The sequence below is a fragment of the Filicampus tigris genome, chromosome 7 (genome assembly GCF_054856515.1).
Source record: "Filicampus tigris isolate MCC_2025a chromosome 7, RoL_Ftig_1.0, whole genome shotgun sequence".
NCBI classification, from domain to species: Eukaryota; Metazoa; Chordata; class Actinopteri; order Syngnathiformes; family Syngnathidae; genus Filicampus; species Filicampus tigris.
The window spans coordinates 17,692,360-17,710,000 of NC_141223.1; the positions used below are offsets into that span (position 1 = coordinate 17,692,360).

Genomic DNA, 17,641 nt, shown 5'->3' on the forward strand with positions numbered 1-17,641 from the left:
TGCATATATGTATGTATACACATACAGAATGCAAAGAGACTACACACCACTTTTCAAATTCCATTTTTTTTGTGATGCCAAAAAACGAGACCAAGAAATCTTTTCCAGAGGGGAAGTAAAATCCAACAAATGTTTTCAAATTCCATTTTTTTGTGATGCCAAAAAACGAGACCGAGAAATCTTTTACAGAGGGGAAGTAAAATCAAACAACTGAGGTAATGTGGTTTCACAAGTGTGTACACCCTCTTCGAACTGGGAATGTAGCAATGTTCAAAAATCAGATTCAAATTCATGTTAAATAGTACTCGGCACACACCTGCCACCATTTAAAGTGTTTCTGATTAACCCCAAATATGTTTCAGCTGCTATAGTAGGCTTTTCCTGTTTTTTTTTTTTTTTTTTACCAGTATTAGACCAGGGGTGCTCAAGTCCAGTTCTCAAGAGCCCCTATCTATCCTGTTTTCCATCACGATCGTTATCAGGCTTGGCCAAAGCTTGCTGATGAGCGGATCAGTTGAATCAGGTGTGTTGCAGGCAGGGAGCGACGGTATAAGGTTTTATGCTAACACTGACTTCAGAACTGTTCATAATTCCCTCCACCTTAGTTAAAAACAACACCAAAGCATGATACCGCCAAGACCAGGCTTCACTATTGGTACGATCAGTGTTCTTTTGGTTACGAATAATGTTGTATTATTTGAACCAATCACGCCTTTTAGGTGAATTGTGGCCTGAAACTTCAACCTTGATTTAAATTTTTTTGCAAAAACACACTTGAAATCTCCCAAACATGTGTCTGTGTTATGGTGCAATGAAACCAAGGTTGAATTTTGGTCTGATTCTTTAGTTTCAATGTGCTTCCTCCTATGTGGAAAAAAGCACAAACACTGACAGATCAACTGGTTTCTCTTGAGCCACACAATTGAGTTCAGCCCACTGAACCAGCTGTAGTGGTCTACGGCTAGAAGGAAACCAGTTGGGCAGGTGTGTGAACTGGTGGACACGCCCACATTGGTTAAAGTGGCAGACTGTAGATGGGAGGTGTTTAAATGAAGGTCAGTGATCATCGGAGCAGAGAAAAGAAAATACGCTTGACAACAGCTGTGCCAAAACCACAGTTTTCCAAGCTCCACCCATGATACCTCAACTCTTCACTTGTTTGGCAATCAATAATTCCAATGGCAAAGCTTAACCCGGTAGGTTCTTTATTTGTCTCCCTTCTGGGTGCTCTTTTGTTCACTTGAGTGTGTATTTCTTTCTTGCATGAACTCAAACTTCACCTTATCAACTGATATCAATGTTAACTCACTAAATAGTAAATTGTATTCATTTGTACTTAAGACAACAGACAGGAAGAGTGACAAGATAGATTGTGTCTGGACGTAGTTGCACATATAGTACATTGTAAACACAAATAACACTTTTTTTCACAAAATAATGTAATTGTGATTTTTTTCCCCCCTTTTGTCTATTCCTTAATGTTTGTTTCTGGTATATGCAGTGTGGGAATTTTTTATACACTAGTGTGGACTCTTCTTATTCTGTGGAAGTTGTTTGAATCATGTATTCATTTACAAGTGAAACAGTTTGTTACAAATGATGAAATATATTGTAAAGCAGTACAAACTAGATGATTTATAACCATTATTTGATTGAGCTTCAGTTTAATTAATCTGTTGACTTTGCCTTTGTCCTTACCACTCTGTCACGCGTGCCATTTCTTTTTGTCATTATCATTTGGGGTGAAACTGTAGCCTTTCAGGTGTGGTGTAAGCCAGTAAAAATGACATTTAACAGTCATTTTCTATGACAATGGCGGCTGTGCAAAATGATCCGTGTGCGATAGCTGAGAAATAAGATAAACCTGCTCCTCTGCCTGTTTCATCTCAGTAATTTTGCCTCTAATTATCCTGCAGGGCTTTATGGAAACTTGACCATCAAGCCATAGAGAAGATGTTACGAAACAACACCTATTGTTATAAAGTCAACTCAAAGCTTGAATCCTTATGTCCCCGCACTGCCCCCGCCCTTTAGATAACCATTAGCACATTTTAGCATCCTGTCAGGTGACACTGCTAATCGTGATCACAAACAAGTTTAGCCGCATGTCATTCTTCACTTATGACGTACGTTTCACTCTTCAAACTGATTATTAAAAAATTACAGTTGTAACTGTACATGCATGTGTTGAAACTTTGAACTAATGACCTCCAAAGCAAGCTATTTTGGTAGACTCAGAGATTATGGCTTGAACTGAATTTCATTTTTTGAAGTGAAAGATGTATTTTCATAATTTCTTTTCACATTTTGGCAAAAGTGGAAAGGTATTCCTACTTCTTTTCAACACTACATGCATAATAATATTATAATCTGGATTGAGTTGATCTTTTAGACTGGAAAAGAAAATTACCTGACCTATAAACTCAGGTAATCACTACAATACGTCTGTAAACATTAAATAACTGAGATATTAAAGATATCAACATTCATCATAACAAACTTTGCAAAGATAAAGTTGCTAATTTGGCTTCACATTTACAGCATTGACTTAGCATTGATGAGTTGGTGGTTAGCATTTAGCATGTTCAGCTATGATGAAGTAGCACGCAACTACTTGAAAATATTAACCATTGCACATATCGTTATCTTGCACACAATTAGTCAAACTAAGCCAAATTGGTGGCATCCCTGCAATTTGTCTCATAAAAATAAAATGCATTATTATTATTTTCAGGCAACTTTCGGAAAATAAGCAGTATAACAAAATAAATAAATAAATAACAGATCACAAAACAACAATTAAAATGGCAAATGATGTGGACAACAAAATGAATCAGAAGTGCAGAATAGAAATGAAGCTGTCCTTCCTTGACTTGGGCAACAGTTTAATTTCTTTGGATTTTCATTAAAGCCCGTATCTCACCGAATGGCAAATGGTTGCAAAAGTTTATGCATGTAGCGGATGTTGGTTTTTCATCAGGGTTCGTTAAGTGCTGCAAAATTTCACCAAATGTTCGCACCCAGTTTTACAGTCGCAAACACTTTTCACGTGATGCACAAAATTTCTTTGCAACAAGAAAAACTGTTTCAAACCAAACATGTTCATAATTTTTTGGTGACAGTCAAAACCGTTTGCGAACGTCTGGCGGACATCTTTGCATTCTTTACCGAACGCTGATGAAAAAACATTCGCTACATGCACAAACACTTGCAAGCATCAGCCGCTCAGTGAGATTAAGGCAAGGCAAGTTTATGTAGCAAATTTAATTTACAAAACAATTCAAAGTGCTTTATAGCTTAATATAAAACATTAAAAGCATTACAGAAAGAGAAACAAAATGTTAAGACATTGCAAAAGTCTCAATAAAATCATCTAAAATAATTAGATTAAAATGATTAAAGTCAAGTATCAGCCAAGATAAATCAAAATACCGCATGCAAATGGGGATTAAAACGCAAGAATAAAGGATAATGAGAATGCTCTAGTAAACAAAAAAATGTTTTTAGCCCTGATTTAAATGAACTGACAGTTTGAGCAGACCTCAGGTGTTCGAGGAGTTTGTTCAACAGGTGAGGAGCATGGTAACTAAATGCTGTTTCACTCTTTTTGGTTCTTGGAACACACAATAGACCTGCCTCGAGCGACCTGGAGGGTCTGCATGCGTAATAGTGTACTAGTACATCTTGCATATATTGTGGTCCAAGATTTTAAAAATCTATTTTTTGGCTCACAGGAAGCCAATGTAGTTATTTGAGGACAGGTGTGATGTAGTCCAGTTTTCTGGTGTTTGTAATGACTCTGACAGCAGCATTTTGGATCAGATGCAGCTTTTTTATTTATTTATTTATTTTTTTATTTAAAGACTTTAAAGTCACTATTACAGTAATGTAGCCAACTGAAAATAAAAGCATAGACATGTTTTTGTGATGTTGTGATGCTCCATAATCTGAGCAAGGGGCAGCATGTGCAGGTCGATACAATGTATAATATATTAAGTAGAAGTGGGCCAAGAATGGAACCTTGTGGAATCACATGTGATCTTTGTTCGCTCAAACTCATGATTCAGTCAGACCAATTCAGTCAGTTCCTATTTTGCAAATAAGTAAATAAGCATTAACACAGTGCCTGAAAATCCGACCCACTGTTCTAGTGTGTCGAGCACTATATTGTGATCAATTGTGTCAAATGCACCTCTGAGATCTCGAAATATCAAGACGGTGGTTTTGAAGGCATCGTTATTCAGGTTAACAAGTGCAGTCTCAGTGCTGTGGTGTGGTCCAGATTGAAATGCATCAAAGAGATTGTTTTACATCATGGAACTGAATCTGTTGGGTAAAACAACCCTTTCAATGATTTTTCCCAAAAAGGGAAGATTCGATATTGGCCTGTAGTTACTTATTGTCAACAATCATCCAGGTTATGGTTTTTTAGAAATAATTTTATTGCTGCAATTTTTAATTAAGGCTTTGGGAAACTACCCTATTGAAGAGAATTGTTGAGTAATATATTTGGAGCTTTGCAATTAAAACATTTTTGAAAAATTGTGAAGGCAGCATATCAAGATGTTGTGGATCTGAACTTTAAAACTATTTCTTTCGAAGTTGTGTAGTCTAGAAGGTTTGAAATGTTCAATATTAACTGGAGTCCTGTAACCAGTACCATTAGCTCACACACCAGATTATCTGTTTCATTTAATTTCCTGATTTGCTACTTCCTCTTTGTCTTGCTCCTCCTGAGTGAACCAATTCCAGTCATTGCAAAATAAAAGCTCACACCTATTGAGCAGGTCATACTCAGAGCTGGACAGTCCATACCGGGGCCAAAAAAAAGGGTCAAGTGCCCAGCTCTGGTCATGTTTGCTAGGACTTGATACCAAATATAATATGGTATTTATTAAAGTGGAAATCAACCCAACCATATTTTTTTCAAGAATATGTTCTATGCAAGCCCACTAGTTGAAACAAGGCATTCAGATAAATATTGAATTTGTGGAATAAGAGTTATCCATCCATCCATTACCTATACCGCTTATCCTCACAAAGGTCGCGGGCGTGCTGGAGCCTATCCCAGCTGTCATCGGGCAGTAGGCGGGGGACACCCTGAACTGGTTGCCAGCCAATCGCAGGGCAGACAGAGACAAACATCCGCACTCACAATCACACCTAGGGGCAATTTAGACAGTCCAATCAACTTACCATGCATGTTTTTGGAATGTGGGAGGAAACCGGAGTACCAGGAGGAAACCCACGCAGGCACGGGGAGAACATGCAAACTCCACACAGGGAGGCCGGAGCCGGGATCGAACCCACGACCTCTGAACTGTGAGGCGGACGTGCTAACCAGTCGCCCACCGTGCCGCCAGAATAAGAGTTAATCCACCCATTTTTACCCATCTCTGGCGTGGCCATTTTGGCACATCTGTCAATGGAAAATGACATCGCAGTTGCTCAGGTAACGACCAATCACAGCTCACCTGTTTTCTGAAGCTGAGCCGTGATTGGTCGTTACCTGAGCCCTGAGCGGTTGTGATGTCATTTTCAGTCGACAAGTGACAAAATGGCCACCCCAGACATGGCTAAAAACGGGTGGATTAACTCTTATTCCACAAAGCAATATTTATCAGATGTTTATCTAATTTTTTTTATGAAAGAAGAGAGTCTAACCTTTTGGTAGGTTCCATGTCTATATAGTCATAACACACAATATTCTGTGGGCCTTCAAAGATGGGTCAGAATCCTCGAAAATGGCTGGCACTGAAGCTTAGCTGCGCTGCGAATGGCTGGCATTGAATGAGTTAATATTTGTACATGGAGGACAATCTTATGAAATAAGCCTCTTCACCCACTGCTATTTTGCCAAACTAATGTAAAATTACATGTTTTGTAATAGACCTTATTTTCCAGTATGCCTGCTTTAAAATATCAATAACAATCCTCTTCTCTCCCACAGAACGATCCCCCTCCTCCTTACTACTCAGTCGCTGTGCACACCCAGCCTCCCCTCAAGTCCTACGAAGAGGTGGTGTATGGCTTGGCTCCAGGCCACATCCCTGCCAACCAGCCTCAATACATCCCTCAGTATGTGCCACCTGTGGCCGCACCACAAGTCACACAGTCAAATTCACGTGAGTCGCTGCCTCTTCTATTTCGGAATGGAACTAAGCAGTCATAGAGTATATTTGGAATAATTTTGTCAATCATATTAACTGTGCTGGCAATGTTTTGAGCATCTGTCTGATTTTGTTATTGTTATTATTATTATTAATATTATTATTGTATTTTTATTATTATCATACTGATTGTCTTTTAGTAGTAAGGCGGTTGAAATGGGGTCTATCCAAGCTGACTTTCTGAGAGGTGGGGAACAGCAGGGACTGCTCACCAGTCAGTCACAGGGCATATCTGTTGACAATTAAGCCAAGTTACGAATTTTAATTGATTAGAATTGCTTTATTAAATTTGGATACACATGTTAATTAATTGTACCTTCTACCATCAATCAGAAGAGCATAATTGTTTTACCTATCACGGTTTGTCACTAGCATAGATAGATAGACAGACGATTGAACAAAGATACTTTGACCAAACCCAAGGAACAGGTGTGCTGTGACATTCGCAACGCGACCCTGAGGGTACTTTGATGTCAATTCCAGTCGACAGCAGAGGGCGGTAGAATGTCAAAATGGCTGCGCCCTCAGATGAGTGAAAACGGGTGGATCAATCTGCCTTACTCTTATGCTACCACAACACAACATTAATCAGAGTACTGTACTATTATTAAATCACTGGGGGAACATAGAGCACATTATTATAATGTATGTATGACAGTTTGTGTTTAGCCACTTTAAAATCCTCTTGTAATAGAAAAATGTTACCAAGGGACAAGCAAACATTAAATCCATGATTTTTTTTTTTAAGTTAACATTGTTTACTACACCATATAACTATGTTTTAAAATATCTTTTTCAATACATCTTCATGGGGTAGATTTTGTGTCAGGAACAGACAAAAATGGCATTTTTTCATAGAGTGACCCACATGCAGTTAGTCCTGTTGATGCTGGCTAAAATGAGGTCTACTGGAATGCGGTGACTGCTTGTGAAAAAAAAAAAAAAAACTTTAGGGCACATTTGAAAAAATAAAAATCTCCAAATTTGTGGGCCGTTGGAACTTCATCTTTCCACACTATTAATTTAGGGATGTTTGATATGTTTCCTTGCAGTTGACTGGCAATAGTGTACCCTGCCTCAAGCCCAAAGTCAGCTGGGATAAACTCCAGTTCACACTACTTGCATATTGTGTGTACTGTTCATGCAGCCCCAAGGAGCAGGAAGAGAGGATGCTGTAAGAATAATGCCCAGTGCTACGGAGGGTCATTCGCTGCCTTCATCCTCGTCGCCTTGCTGACTATTGCCATTTGGCTCGGGGGTGGGCATTCATATTCATTTGCTTTTCTGTTCGTGTTTTCGCTTGGCTGTCTTTGGAGGAATGCATTTGTATTGATATTGTTGATAGATTACATTCTGAGCTTTCCATGGTGGCATACACCAACATCACATACTGCCAACTCCTTCTTACAAGAATGTTTGTAGGATCCGTTTGGATTCACTTTAATTATGGTAGTAGTATAAATCTGCTCGGGGGGTTGTTTGCTACTAAATTCTCAGTCTCATCATCATTCCTGACACTCATTTTCCTTTCTCTCCAATGGCAGTGAGATATGGCACCAGAGTAGGAAGACACAGCGTTTTTGACAACAATGACCAGCAAGATGAAAACATTGTTGACAAACAGTCTATATTGATAAGTGACAGTTGCCCAAATAATACCATCAACTGTGATGGGATCAGGGACTGCGAGCTGGGCTCTGATGAAATGGACTGTGGTGAGTGTACAAGTAATGTAATTTCTTGTAATAGATGAGCAGATGTTACAGATCAGGGGTGTCCAAACTATTGCCTGGGGGCCATTTGCTACCCACCATCCAATTTTTTTTTTTTTTGTAGCAGCCCGCAGCATATACTAAAAACATTTGACACGGCCCTAAACATTAAGTCCTTTGACACCCATAACCACCAATATGACTCCTACAACTCAAAATGCATCCATCCAGGTTTTCTAGGTATGCAAAGATTGAAAGAAAATATTATCAAGTATATTAGTAAAATTTCTCTTCATAATGGTAAATAAAGATAATTCTGTTTCAGAAACTCGCACTACCTGCTTTGTAACAAGGTACGATTTGTGATCATGTAACATGAATGATCCTCACGAAAATTGCTTATCTTACGACAGATTACTCTTAGTTTGGCACTGAATGTGGAAATCTGCTCAGTGGGAGGGACATATCTATTCTTGTGGGATACGGGGCTGCTGACCAAAATAATAAGAAAAAATCCTGAACTATTTGCCATATCATCTTTGACCCTCCAGCCTGGTAAACACACATTATAAACATTAAGATATTGTTATTCTGTTGTAGTCCCACCTCAAAGACAAGACATCTGTCTTTTAATCATTTTTATCATACTGTGTAGTGTGCACCGATAATCGCAACACACCACAAACATAAAGATTATGTTCCGCCACTGGAAGTTTTTGTGGAAAAATTCTGGACCAAAAAGTGGAAAATTTCCCAGAGACAGAGTGAAAGTGGACTTAATGATCTACTAAAAAGCACTATCATGCGTCCCACAGCTCCAAAAGCTGGTCTTCCATTTCTGCGATCCACCGGACTTTGAGTTTTGGTTAAGAATTGCTTTTTTTATTTTTTGCTTTGCTTTTTCTTATGCCCGCCCCCTTGTTCGAAGTGGCACTTGTGAAACTCCTGCTATGGATGGAACAGAGGCCTAGAATCTAGTTAGTTTCCTGTCACCATGAGAGTTGGTACTTCTTTATGAAATAGAACAAAGTATTAGACTGAATCCCCTTAATTTTTTACGATGCCTCTTTGCCAGTGAGGTTTGGTATTCGAAATCGTCTAGAGGTCAGGACCGCCCAAGATGGCCGCTTTCTTCCCGTCTGCTTCGACAGTTGGAACCAGAGCATTGCTGACCGGACGTGCGCCCAACTTGGGTTTGGAAAGTAAAGACTCACCCCTGTCTCTCTTCATCAGCCATTCATACCGTTACCTTTTAGTTACATTTTCCCCATGTTTGTAGGTCTTTTAGCAACACGAATATCACAACCCAGGACTCCCTCGGACTAGTAATGACCAACAGTATGTCTGACTCCATCCAGGGTCAAGTTGAAGTCAGGTAAATAACCTTTCAATTGCATCCATATGGGCAGTAAGATAATGTGTAGTGTTGAAATGTAAAACAGTGGTACCTTGAGGTTTGACCAAAATTTCCTGTAGTCCACATTCATGTGGATTACTTATGTTGGTGGCTTGATGGTTAAATTGGATATTCTATGACTGACATTGTGCAGAGTCCAAACTGTGCAGATAAAGCTATTACGTTAGCTGTACCTGTACAGTTTGGACTCTGGAACAATATACAGTATTCCCAAGATAATTGATCTCAATGGGCCATTCACTCTGCCCAAATCGATGTGCGACCGGCCTCATGGTCAAACTCTGAGGTGTCACTGTAATCCGCCATGTTTTGTGGGACAACACATTACAATAATATAAGGAGCAAACCACAATTGTGTGCTTGAAACTCAACACAAATGGCATTTAAAGTGCTTGCATGAAATTTGGCCTGACCTGTCTCTTTCATTGTGATATCACTCAGTTCCTCATGTCCGGATCAGAGCACAGTCTCCCTGCAGTGCGTTGGTAAGCAGCCGCCATCTGTGCCTACTGTCCTGTGACGCACACGGTCATGTAATATCAGCACATTGCATGAGCCACCTCAACACCGAAATGTGATCTTTTCAGCTATACTGTTTATATCACTTTAACATTCAGTGCAGTAACATATTACTCTTGAATATGAGACAGTTCTCACATGAATTTGGTGGGATTTTTGCATTAAAGTTACTAGCTTAATGCTAACACATGAGAAACACCTAAGAGGGGTTAACGAATAGCATAGATGTTGCGATGTTGTAACATTCATATGGCTGTAGGTCGATCTGATCTACATCAAATCTGCACATAATTGATGCCCACTTATAAAGGTTTGAAATTGCGCACAGTTGCCACAGGATGGCGCCAAAGCAATATGTTTTCATTGATTGTTTCAATGAAATCAGCCTGTTTTTAGGGGGTGACCATGTTTCATGCAACTGATTCACTGTATACCTCACCCCTAATACCGCTGGACCAAAAGCAAGTCTGAATTTTGTGATGAACAGGGGCGTAGTCTAAGCCTAAAGTGACTTTTAACTGTGAGAGTAAAGCTCACTGTCTTTTTGTCAAAAGACAGTAAAAACATTTTTACCCATGATGGCTTCATACACTAAGCTGTGTGTATTTGGCGCACGCTCACATCAACAAACACAAACTAAAAATTCACATTCCGTTTATCACCTTCCGCCTACAGCCGGAATACCCTTCTGCCGTCCGTTTATCCGCCATTTTGTCCGGCCGGACAAAATATTAATAAATTTATTTTAGTTTATTTCAAGGCACCTTTCTGTCACTCAAGGTCACTGTACAAACATGAATTCATAGATTAAAATAAAGAAATCTAACAAGAAAAGACTAGTGATCGCCTATAGGCCGGTTCGACTATCATTTTAAACGGGCCTCCGTTAGCATTTCCGACTACCAACTCCAACAAAATACCACCTAGCACCCCCCCGCTGGGCGATATTTGAAATGAAAGACTCACCGCGGAATGGAAGCCCCACCGCGAACGGAGTAAATACGTCTCCTTTTAGCACCTTCCAGGACCTTTTGTTTTATGTACCTTTCAGGACCTTGGAAGACTCGTCCCATTTAAAAGAGACGCATTTAGTCCATGCCGCGGTGGGTCTTTCGTTTCAAATATCGCCCAGCAGGGGGGTGGTCCACCGCGAAAATACACTATTACATAGACAGAAAAAAAAATATTTTTAAGTTTCGCATTTGTCATTTATCCTCTACAAAATGGGCATCCGTCATAGGCAGATAGGCGATGTGTCCAGCTCTGCAAATAATCCTCATCGCTACTGAGTTATGCTCTCAAGCATGAGCTTCTTATCAGCTAACGCCTTCAGGTATGGCTAATCTGTGCATTCAACAAAACTCAATGCAGCTCTGCCTACCTTATGGTTTTAACATGATAGCAGGAGTGTTGACCCTTTGGGGGATCTGGTTGATTTTGCAGACAGTGTGTCCCCATTAACATGGTGCCTTTTCACAGAGTGCGGCAAGCAGCAGACCGCGTCCCGCATCATAGGCGGCAGCATTGCCGACAGGGGTCAGTGGCCATGGCAGTTATCGCTGCACTTTCGAGGGTCCCACGTGTGTGGAGGGGTCCTGATCTCTCCCTTTTTCGTGCTGACCGCCGCTCACTGCTTTCCGAGGTGAACCTACCCGACCGCTTCACCGATGACTCAAAGGGATTACTTAATGTTGTCATCCTACAGGAGCGTCCCGTCAATGCTCTCGCCACAGTTCTGGCAAGTGTATGCAGGCGTGCTGTCTCTGAGCAATTTACCTGCGCCCTTGGCGGTGGAGAAGATCATCCTCAATGAAAACTACAACAACATGACCAATGATCAAGACATTGCTCTGCTCAAACTTGCCGCTGAGGTTAACTTTGACGGTTGGTAAAGCTTCTTGTCGCTTTTACCCCATCTGTCCTCGTTCTTTGAAAGCGCTTCTGTCCTTATATTCTGTCGAAAAAACCTACCTCCGTCCTTACTTAATCTGTCCTTTCTAAAAGAGTTCTCATCCCCCGTCCGACCGTCCACAAAATGGGTGTCCGTCCCTGGGACGGAATGCCAAACTCTGCTACTTGACATCTCAACATGGGTCAAAAACTGTATGGTTGTTTAACTTAACTTTAATTCAATTAAGCAAACCTTATTATTGGAATCTGAACCATAGTTCAAGGATTTTAACAGTATATTTACATGTCTGGGATGCACCTTCATAAATAAATGGGAAATTATACATACAAAATTGAGATTTATCAAAGTAACAGTAATGCAAGGAAAATTGCATTATTAGAGGTTAGTCTATGGAATAACTTGATTGGAGCTCATAAAATATAACCAAAAACACATTTGGGATGGATTATATTTATCAAACGGCATCAATGATTTGGTAGAACTTTACAAAAAATCTACTACAATTAGTTAAAGGCTATTCAAAGACGGTTTGCATTTTAAATTGGAATGATTTGGTTTGATTTTGCTTCTATGTATGCATGTGTGTGTATATATATGTATGTGTATGGAGTGTACACCTCTCCAATAAAAGATTTGATATGTATCTCGATCAGGGATGTAATGATTGTGTTATTTCTGATTTAATTTGCGACTATGGGAACGCGTTGCATGCAGATCTGTAATCTGTTTTCCTCCTATCAGATGATATTCACCCGGCGTGCCTGCCACTTAATACGCAGCAGTTTCTCTCTGGTACAGCTTGTTGGACGTCGGGCTTTGGTACTACCGAGGCAGGATCGGGTAAGCTTGCAAAATGTTTCTCTCTCTTACCTGGAATGAAACAAATGATAGCGCTCGCTCAGCAATGAGAATGCATTCAGTCCAGAGCATGTGGCCACGCTTGCATCTGGAGCAACCTGTCCACCCTGTTGCTAACCATTTCCAGAGATGGGCACTTTATCCTATTTTGCTCTCCTACCTCTGCGACATGGGCACCTTTCAGTCATCGCCCCTCCATCTTTATTCATAATAAATAATTGTCCTCCGACCCCGTCCGTCCTCATCCTTTTAAAGCGCAGCCATTCTTACATTTTGTCAGTCCGTCCCACAACTAGGAGGAGGATGAAATACTTCCACTTCTGGGTCATAGTACTAAGTGCGGCGCTGGCATGAGCATGAATGACTGGAGAGAGTTTTATGCTCTAGCGATGTCCCAGAAAAGGACATATTTTGCATGTAAAGGGGTAAGTTATGGACAAAATGTTAACAAACCAAATTTCCTATCCACCTTTTTCCTCATCAATGAATTGGGTGTCCTGTGATGTAATCCATAGACTTACATGTGTTGAACCACTAGAGGGCAGACTATGCCTGTGAGTACAGTGTTACTGCAGGCAACGCACATGAAAAGAACAAAGAAGTACTCTACAGCTTTGTGCAGGCAGTTAAAGGTGGCTCCGTGGCATCGCAGAAGAGAACAGTAGTCTTTCTCTTTAAAAGAACCATGTCAGTCAGTACTTGACCCGGTTAGGGACAATTATAGGGACGGACAAACTTTGCTTTGTCCGTGTTTTAAAAAAAAAAAAAAGAAAAACTTCTAGTCCTCCATCCCCAAAATGGGCGTCCGTCCGGGACGGACAGACAGATGGACGGACCAACCGTTCGCTCTGGAACGAAATGCCCATCTCTGACCATTTTTATATTCAGCCTATAAAGTAAATTATTTTATTAGCATGACATCTAATGTAGTAATACTTGGTCGTTTAAATTAGTCCACTTAGGTTATTGTGATATTTTCCTATCATCCTGTGTTAAAAAACCCCCCCAAAAAACCATAATCCTTTGATGCCAGGTAAAATCTAGTCCAAAGAAGTGCACTGACAATGAACACTGGTTGTTTTTTAAACTGCTTGACTGAGATGTGCTTTAAATGACATTTGTCACAACGTGTGTTGTTTTTCTTGAACTCAGACATTGTGTCCGATGAGCTGATGAAGGTTACTGTTGATATCATCAGTATGACAGAGTGCAACAACCCTTTGGTATACGGAGGCACTGTCACAGCTAACATGGTTTGTGCTGGACACTTGGAGGGAGGCAAGGATTCCTGTCAGGTGAGTTGCCGGGCAGGTTTATATTTGCCATCAGGCTTATGTTTCAATTTCATGTGAATTTTGAGGTGACAGCGGAAAAGTCCAAAGGCAAAGCAGATCGCCTCTTTTACTTCGAATTGATTCAAATTAGCCTAACTCATTGGTGTAACGTGTTACCTAGGGTGACAGCGGCGGACCACTGGTGTGTCAGACTGACGATGTGTGGTACCTGGTGGGCATCACCAGCTGGGGGGATGGATGCGCTGAGGAAAACAAGCCAGGTGTTTATACCAGGGTGAGCAGTCTTCTGCCTTGGATCTACACCAACATGCAGGTGAGCCTCTCAAATTCAAGAAATTAATCGGCAAAGTCAGGGCCCCTTTTATTTTTAGTGTCACTTACCTGTATCGTTTTACTCACGTTCTACACTGAGTGGAAAGGCAGGAGAAGAAAAGTCGGCATTTGTTCTCATCTCAATTCCTAGTTCTCCACCAATCATGTAATACAATATAAAATTGATACGTATGAATATAAATTGAACACATTTTTACTGTGTAGTTATGCAAAATAGATTTCCATTTAATTATAAACATTAGCAAGCAGTACAGAAAATTGATGTATGGATATTTAAATATGTATTTATTAATAATTAAAAAAAGAGATGTTACTATTTAGCCAATAGTTTACTAGGAAAGATGATAATTATATGCTAACATTGGCACTCAATCTTTAGTGTCGCTTATTTTGGTGAAAATGATGCAAATAATTAATGAATACAATTAAATGTTATGTTTGATTAATATAAAATATGAGTGGATTAACAAAGAGCCTTTCATATTGCATGTTCATAAATTAAATAAATCCATAGTAATTATAAGAAAATACATGTGTGTTTTATGTTATTGTAAATAATACAAAGAAATAATCTTGGTATTAACTAATTAGAATGCTTTTCATTCCTTTCATTGTGCTTAGCGAAGTAAACAACTGTACCTTAATGTGATTCAATTCAAATGTATGGTACATAAAGGTTAAATAATAATCAGATCTAAAAAGACAGATTCTAAAACATTAGGTGCAAATGTTATGTTAAATACAACTAAACTGTGCTTAAAAAAGAATTACTGTACCAGCCTTTTTTTGTTTTAGTTAAACCCACTGGTACATTTGGAATATTTAATTCAGTGATACTTTTGCGTACCACTAGAGGGAGCCCACCTACCAACTTTCTCATTGATTTGTATCTTGATCTCCCACAGCACGCAAGACCGTAACGCCACTCATTTCCCTTTTCTTCCTTCATCGAGTATTGCACTGTGAAGCTGTCATCAAACAACCACGGAAGCGGCTCCATGTAAAACAGAAGACAGACAGATTTCAGGTTGTATGGAGCGGAGGGGACGAGGCGGCGCCACAATAATGCCAACGCCATGTTTACTGCTGTGTGACCACTGCGCTGCTACTTGATGCCCTGATGACTTGTTGTCTTGCATTCCTTCCTGCTTCTGACATATTTGCATTCATGTAACAAGCTTTAAAAAATAGCTGGCCCTGCGTATGTGTTCTCTGCCAATGCGATGCTGCAACTGGGATTTTCCTCATCGATATAGACTCAACATGGGGTGGAGCCTCTATGGTTGTATGCCCCTGACCAATTGAGCCACTCGGAACTACTGCAGAGTGGGCTAACTTCAATGTGGTCCTTTTTTGCAGGAGAGGAATTCAAAGTTTTCTGATTGCAATAACATCTTAGGATTTATAGCTTGGTGTTTTTTATGGTAATGGATCCTTCTTTTGAATATGTTTTTGACAGAATTCCCCAGATTTGAGTATTTTGCCAATTGATTTTGGTGGGTCATATTGACACTTTTTATTGTCATCCTCAGTTTCATAGCTTTGGGTCCCTGTCAGTAACATGTCGCCTGAAAGAAAAAAATACAGTGCAATAGTGGTCCAAATCCAAACATCTGTCAAATATATCAGTTCATGCAAAATGAAAAATAACATACACAAGCATGCAGATGAACTGCCAACCATGACTTTTCTATCAGTTTCTGAATGCCACTTTGCGAGTTGTATTTGCGAGAGGTGAAGCCTGGTTACATGTGCGCGGCTAATTTGGAAACGGGGGTTGGCACAGCGATGCATTGATGAATCCTCAAAAGTGCTTAGTGCCATCAAGGACAGCTCTCAATGTGTGTAAAATAACACCAAAACTTGATTTCGACTAGTGTTTATCTCAAAGATATCCATTGTCGCTATTCTTTCTGTAAGTAACCTAGAAATGACAAGAATGGAGTTAGCCCACTTTCAATTTTTACACTTCAAAGCGTTTTTTTTCTTTACTGTGGTTAACAATTATAATGTTCAAATCCTGTATTAGATGGTCCATCTGTTTGATGATCACGTTATAAGAATCAAAATGTTAAAAAAAGTGTTTTGGAGAGAAAAAACATTGTAATACAAGATTAAGGTCAAGCAGACTATTGCAAGAATAAAGTTGACATTTTTGCCATTTTTAGCAATGTTGTGTTAGCTTTATGCTAGTATTAGAAAAAAATTGTCTTTCAATGTGCCAGCATGACATAATGGGAATACTATTAATAAATATTACCGTAATGAGGTTATTTTACTATGTTGTTTCCTAAGGAAAAACAGCAAAGGGGGGCGGGGGGTGCTGCAAAATAACTAAGTATTCTACGGACAAATATTTTTTTGCTTTGAAAAAAAATAATTTTCTCTGCCCAAATAAATTTGTTTTGAAAATATTAATTTTTATTCAAAAATGACCTTTCTTCATGAGTTATTTTAAATATATATTTTACTTTAGAATTTAGCAGAAACCCCCCCCCCCCCCAAAAAAAATGACTATCTTGTAAAAAATGCAACATTCTCATGAGATTACAACTTTATTCTCTGTACTGTGTCCCATATTGCTCCTTAATATATCTCCAACATGAAGTCCACCACCTACATCGACGATTCTCAAATTGTGGTTCAAGTACCACTAGTAGTACGCCAGCTTCCTCTAGTGGAATTTCTGCTACAGTACATTACAGTTGTGTTTCACTTTAGGTACAAAGGAGTTGCTTTTCATTTTTAACTGGTTTTAAACTTTTATCGGGGTAAAGTTTTTATTTAATGTGAATGAATTCTGTTCCTGTTATTTCCGATGGGAAGAATGTCTTTCCAAAGTCATCTGTAGAGGTTGCACTATGAATAAAGTAAATGACTGTATACTTTCCCTCCTCCACGACCCTCAAATATTTAAAGGCCACTATAACTGTGTGCGCGCGCATGTGTGTCTGCAAGCACTCCACCCTCCTGTATGTTCATTATGATCTATTGTAAAGAATAACTAATGTATCCTATTTTTCTACCTTTTTTTTTTTTTTTTCAATTAGCCTGTTTGATTGATCTGCATTGTCCGAATATGAATGAATAAAATGTAAATGGAAAAAAAAAATATCTGTGTTGCTGGTTATGAGAATGAAGCTGTATTGACCCTAAGGGAGAGATAGAGAAAGAGGGAGGGAGACTGGGGTGGGGGCAGGCAGTCGTTCCAGGAGATCATATTGTTGTCTATCCCTCCTCCTCCTCATTTTTTCTCGTTCTTGCTCGGGTCCAGCTTGTCACGCACACACACACACAGATGAGAAGAACACTGGAGAGCAGCTGAGTGATATCAGTGGGTGGCTCATCTATTTGTTGACCTGCTGGAAAAGCTAAAGGTAAGTCTCTCATTTATTAGGATTAGCATTCATAATGCAAGTGCAAAA

At 39.6% G+C, this 17,641-nt stretch overlaps 2 protein-coding genes across 2 annotated transcripts in view; both read left to right on the top strand.

The window, feature by feature from the left end:
* Positions 1–1,006: 1,006 nt before the first annotated feature.
* On the top strand, positions 1,007–16,494 carry tmprss13a (transmembrane serine protease 13a). The gene is made up of 13 exons (XM_086035483.1): positions 1,007–1,196; positions 5,951–6,125; positions 7,318–7,428; positions 7,715–7,885; positions 8,958–9,084; positions 9,162–9,257; positions 9,741–9,784; positions 11,298–11,460; positions 11,524–11,702; positions 12,472–12,570; positions 13,741–13,883; positions 14,044–14,196; positions 15,122–16,494. Exons 1-13 carry the CDS (start codon positions 1,179–1,181, stop codon positions 15,134–15,136), a joined length of 1,494 nt encoding a protein of 497 aa, XP_085891609.1. The 5' UTR covers positions 1,007–1,178; the 3' UTR covers positions 15,137–16,494.
* Positions 16,495–17,424: 930 nt separating this feature from the next.
* fxyd6 (FXYD domain containing ion transport regulator 6) overlaps positions 17,425–17,641 on the top strand; it is a 12,366-nt gene continuing 12,149 nt past the window's right edge. Inside the window, exon 1 of the mRNA XM_086035484.1 lies at positions 17,425–17,593. The gene's annotated coding sequence lies outside the window, so the exon portion shown is untranslated. The remainder of the gene's footprint in view (positions 17,594–17,641) is intronic.

Excerpts from the sequence above, each read along its gene's own strand:
- tmprss13a (XM_086035483.1), top strand. Across the intron at positions 7,886-8,957 it reads CTCTGATGAAATGGACTGTG|TGAGGTTTGGTATTCGAAAT; the intron begins GTGAGTGTACAA and ends CCTCTTTGCCAG. Across the intron at positions 9,085-9,161 it reads GCCCAACTTGGGTTTGGAAA|GTCTTTTAGCAACACGAATA; the intron begins GTAAAGACTCAC and ends CCATGTTTGTAG.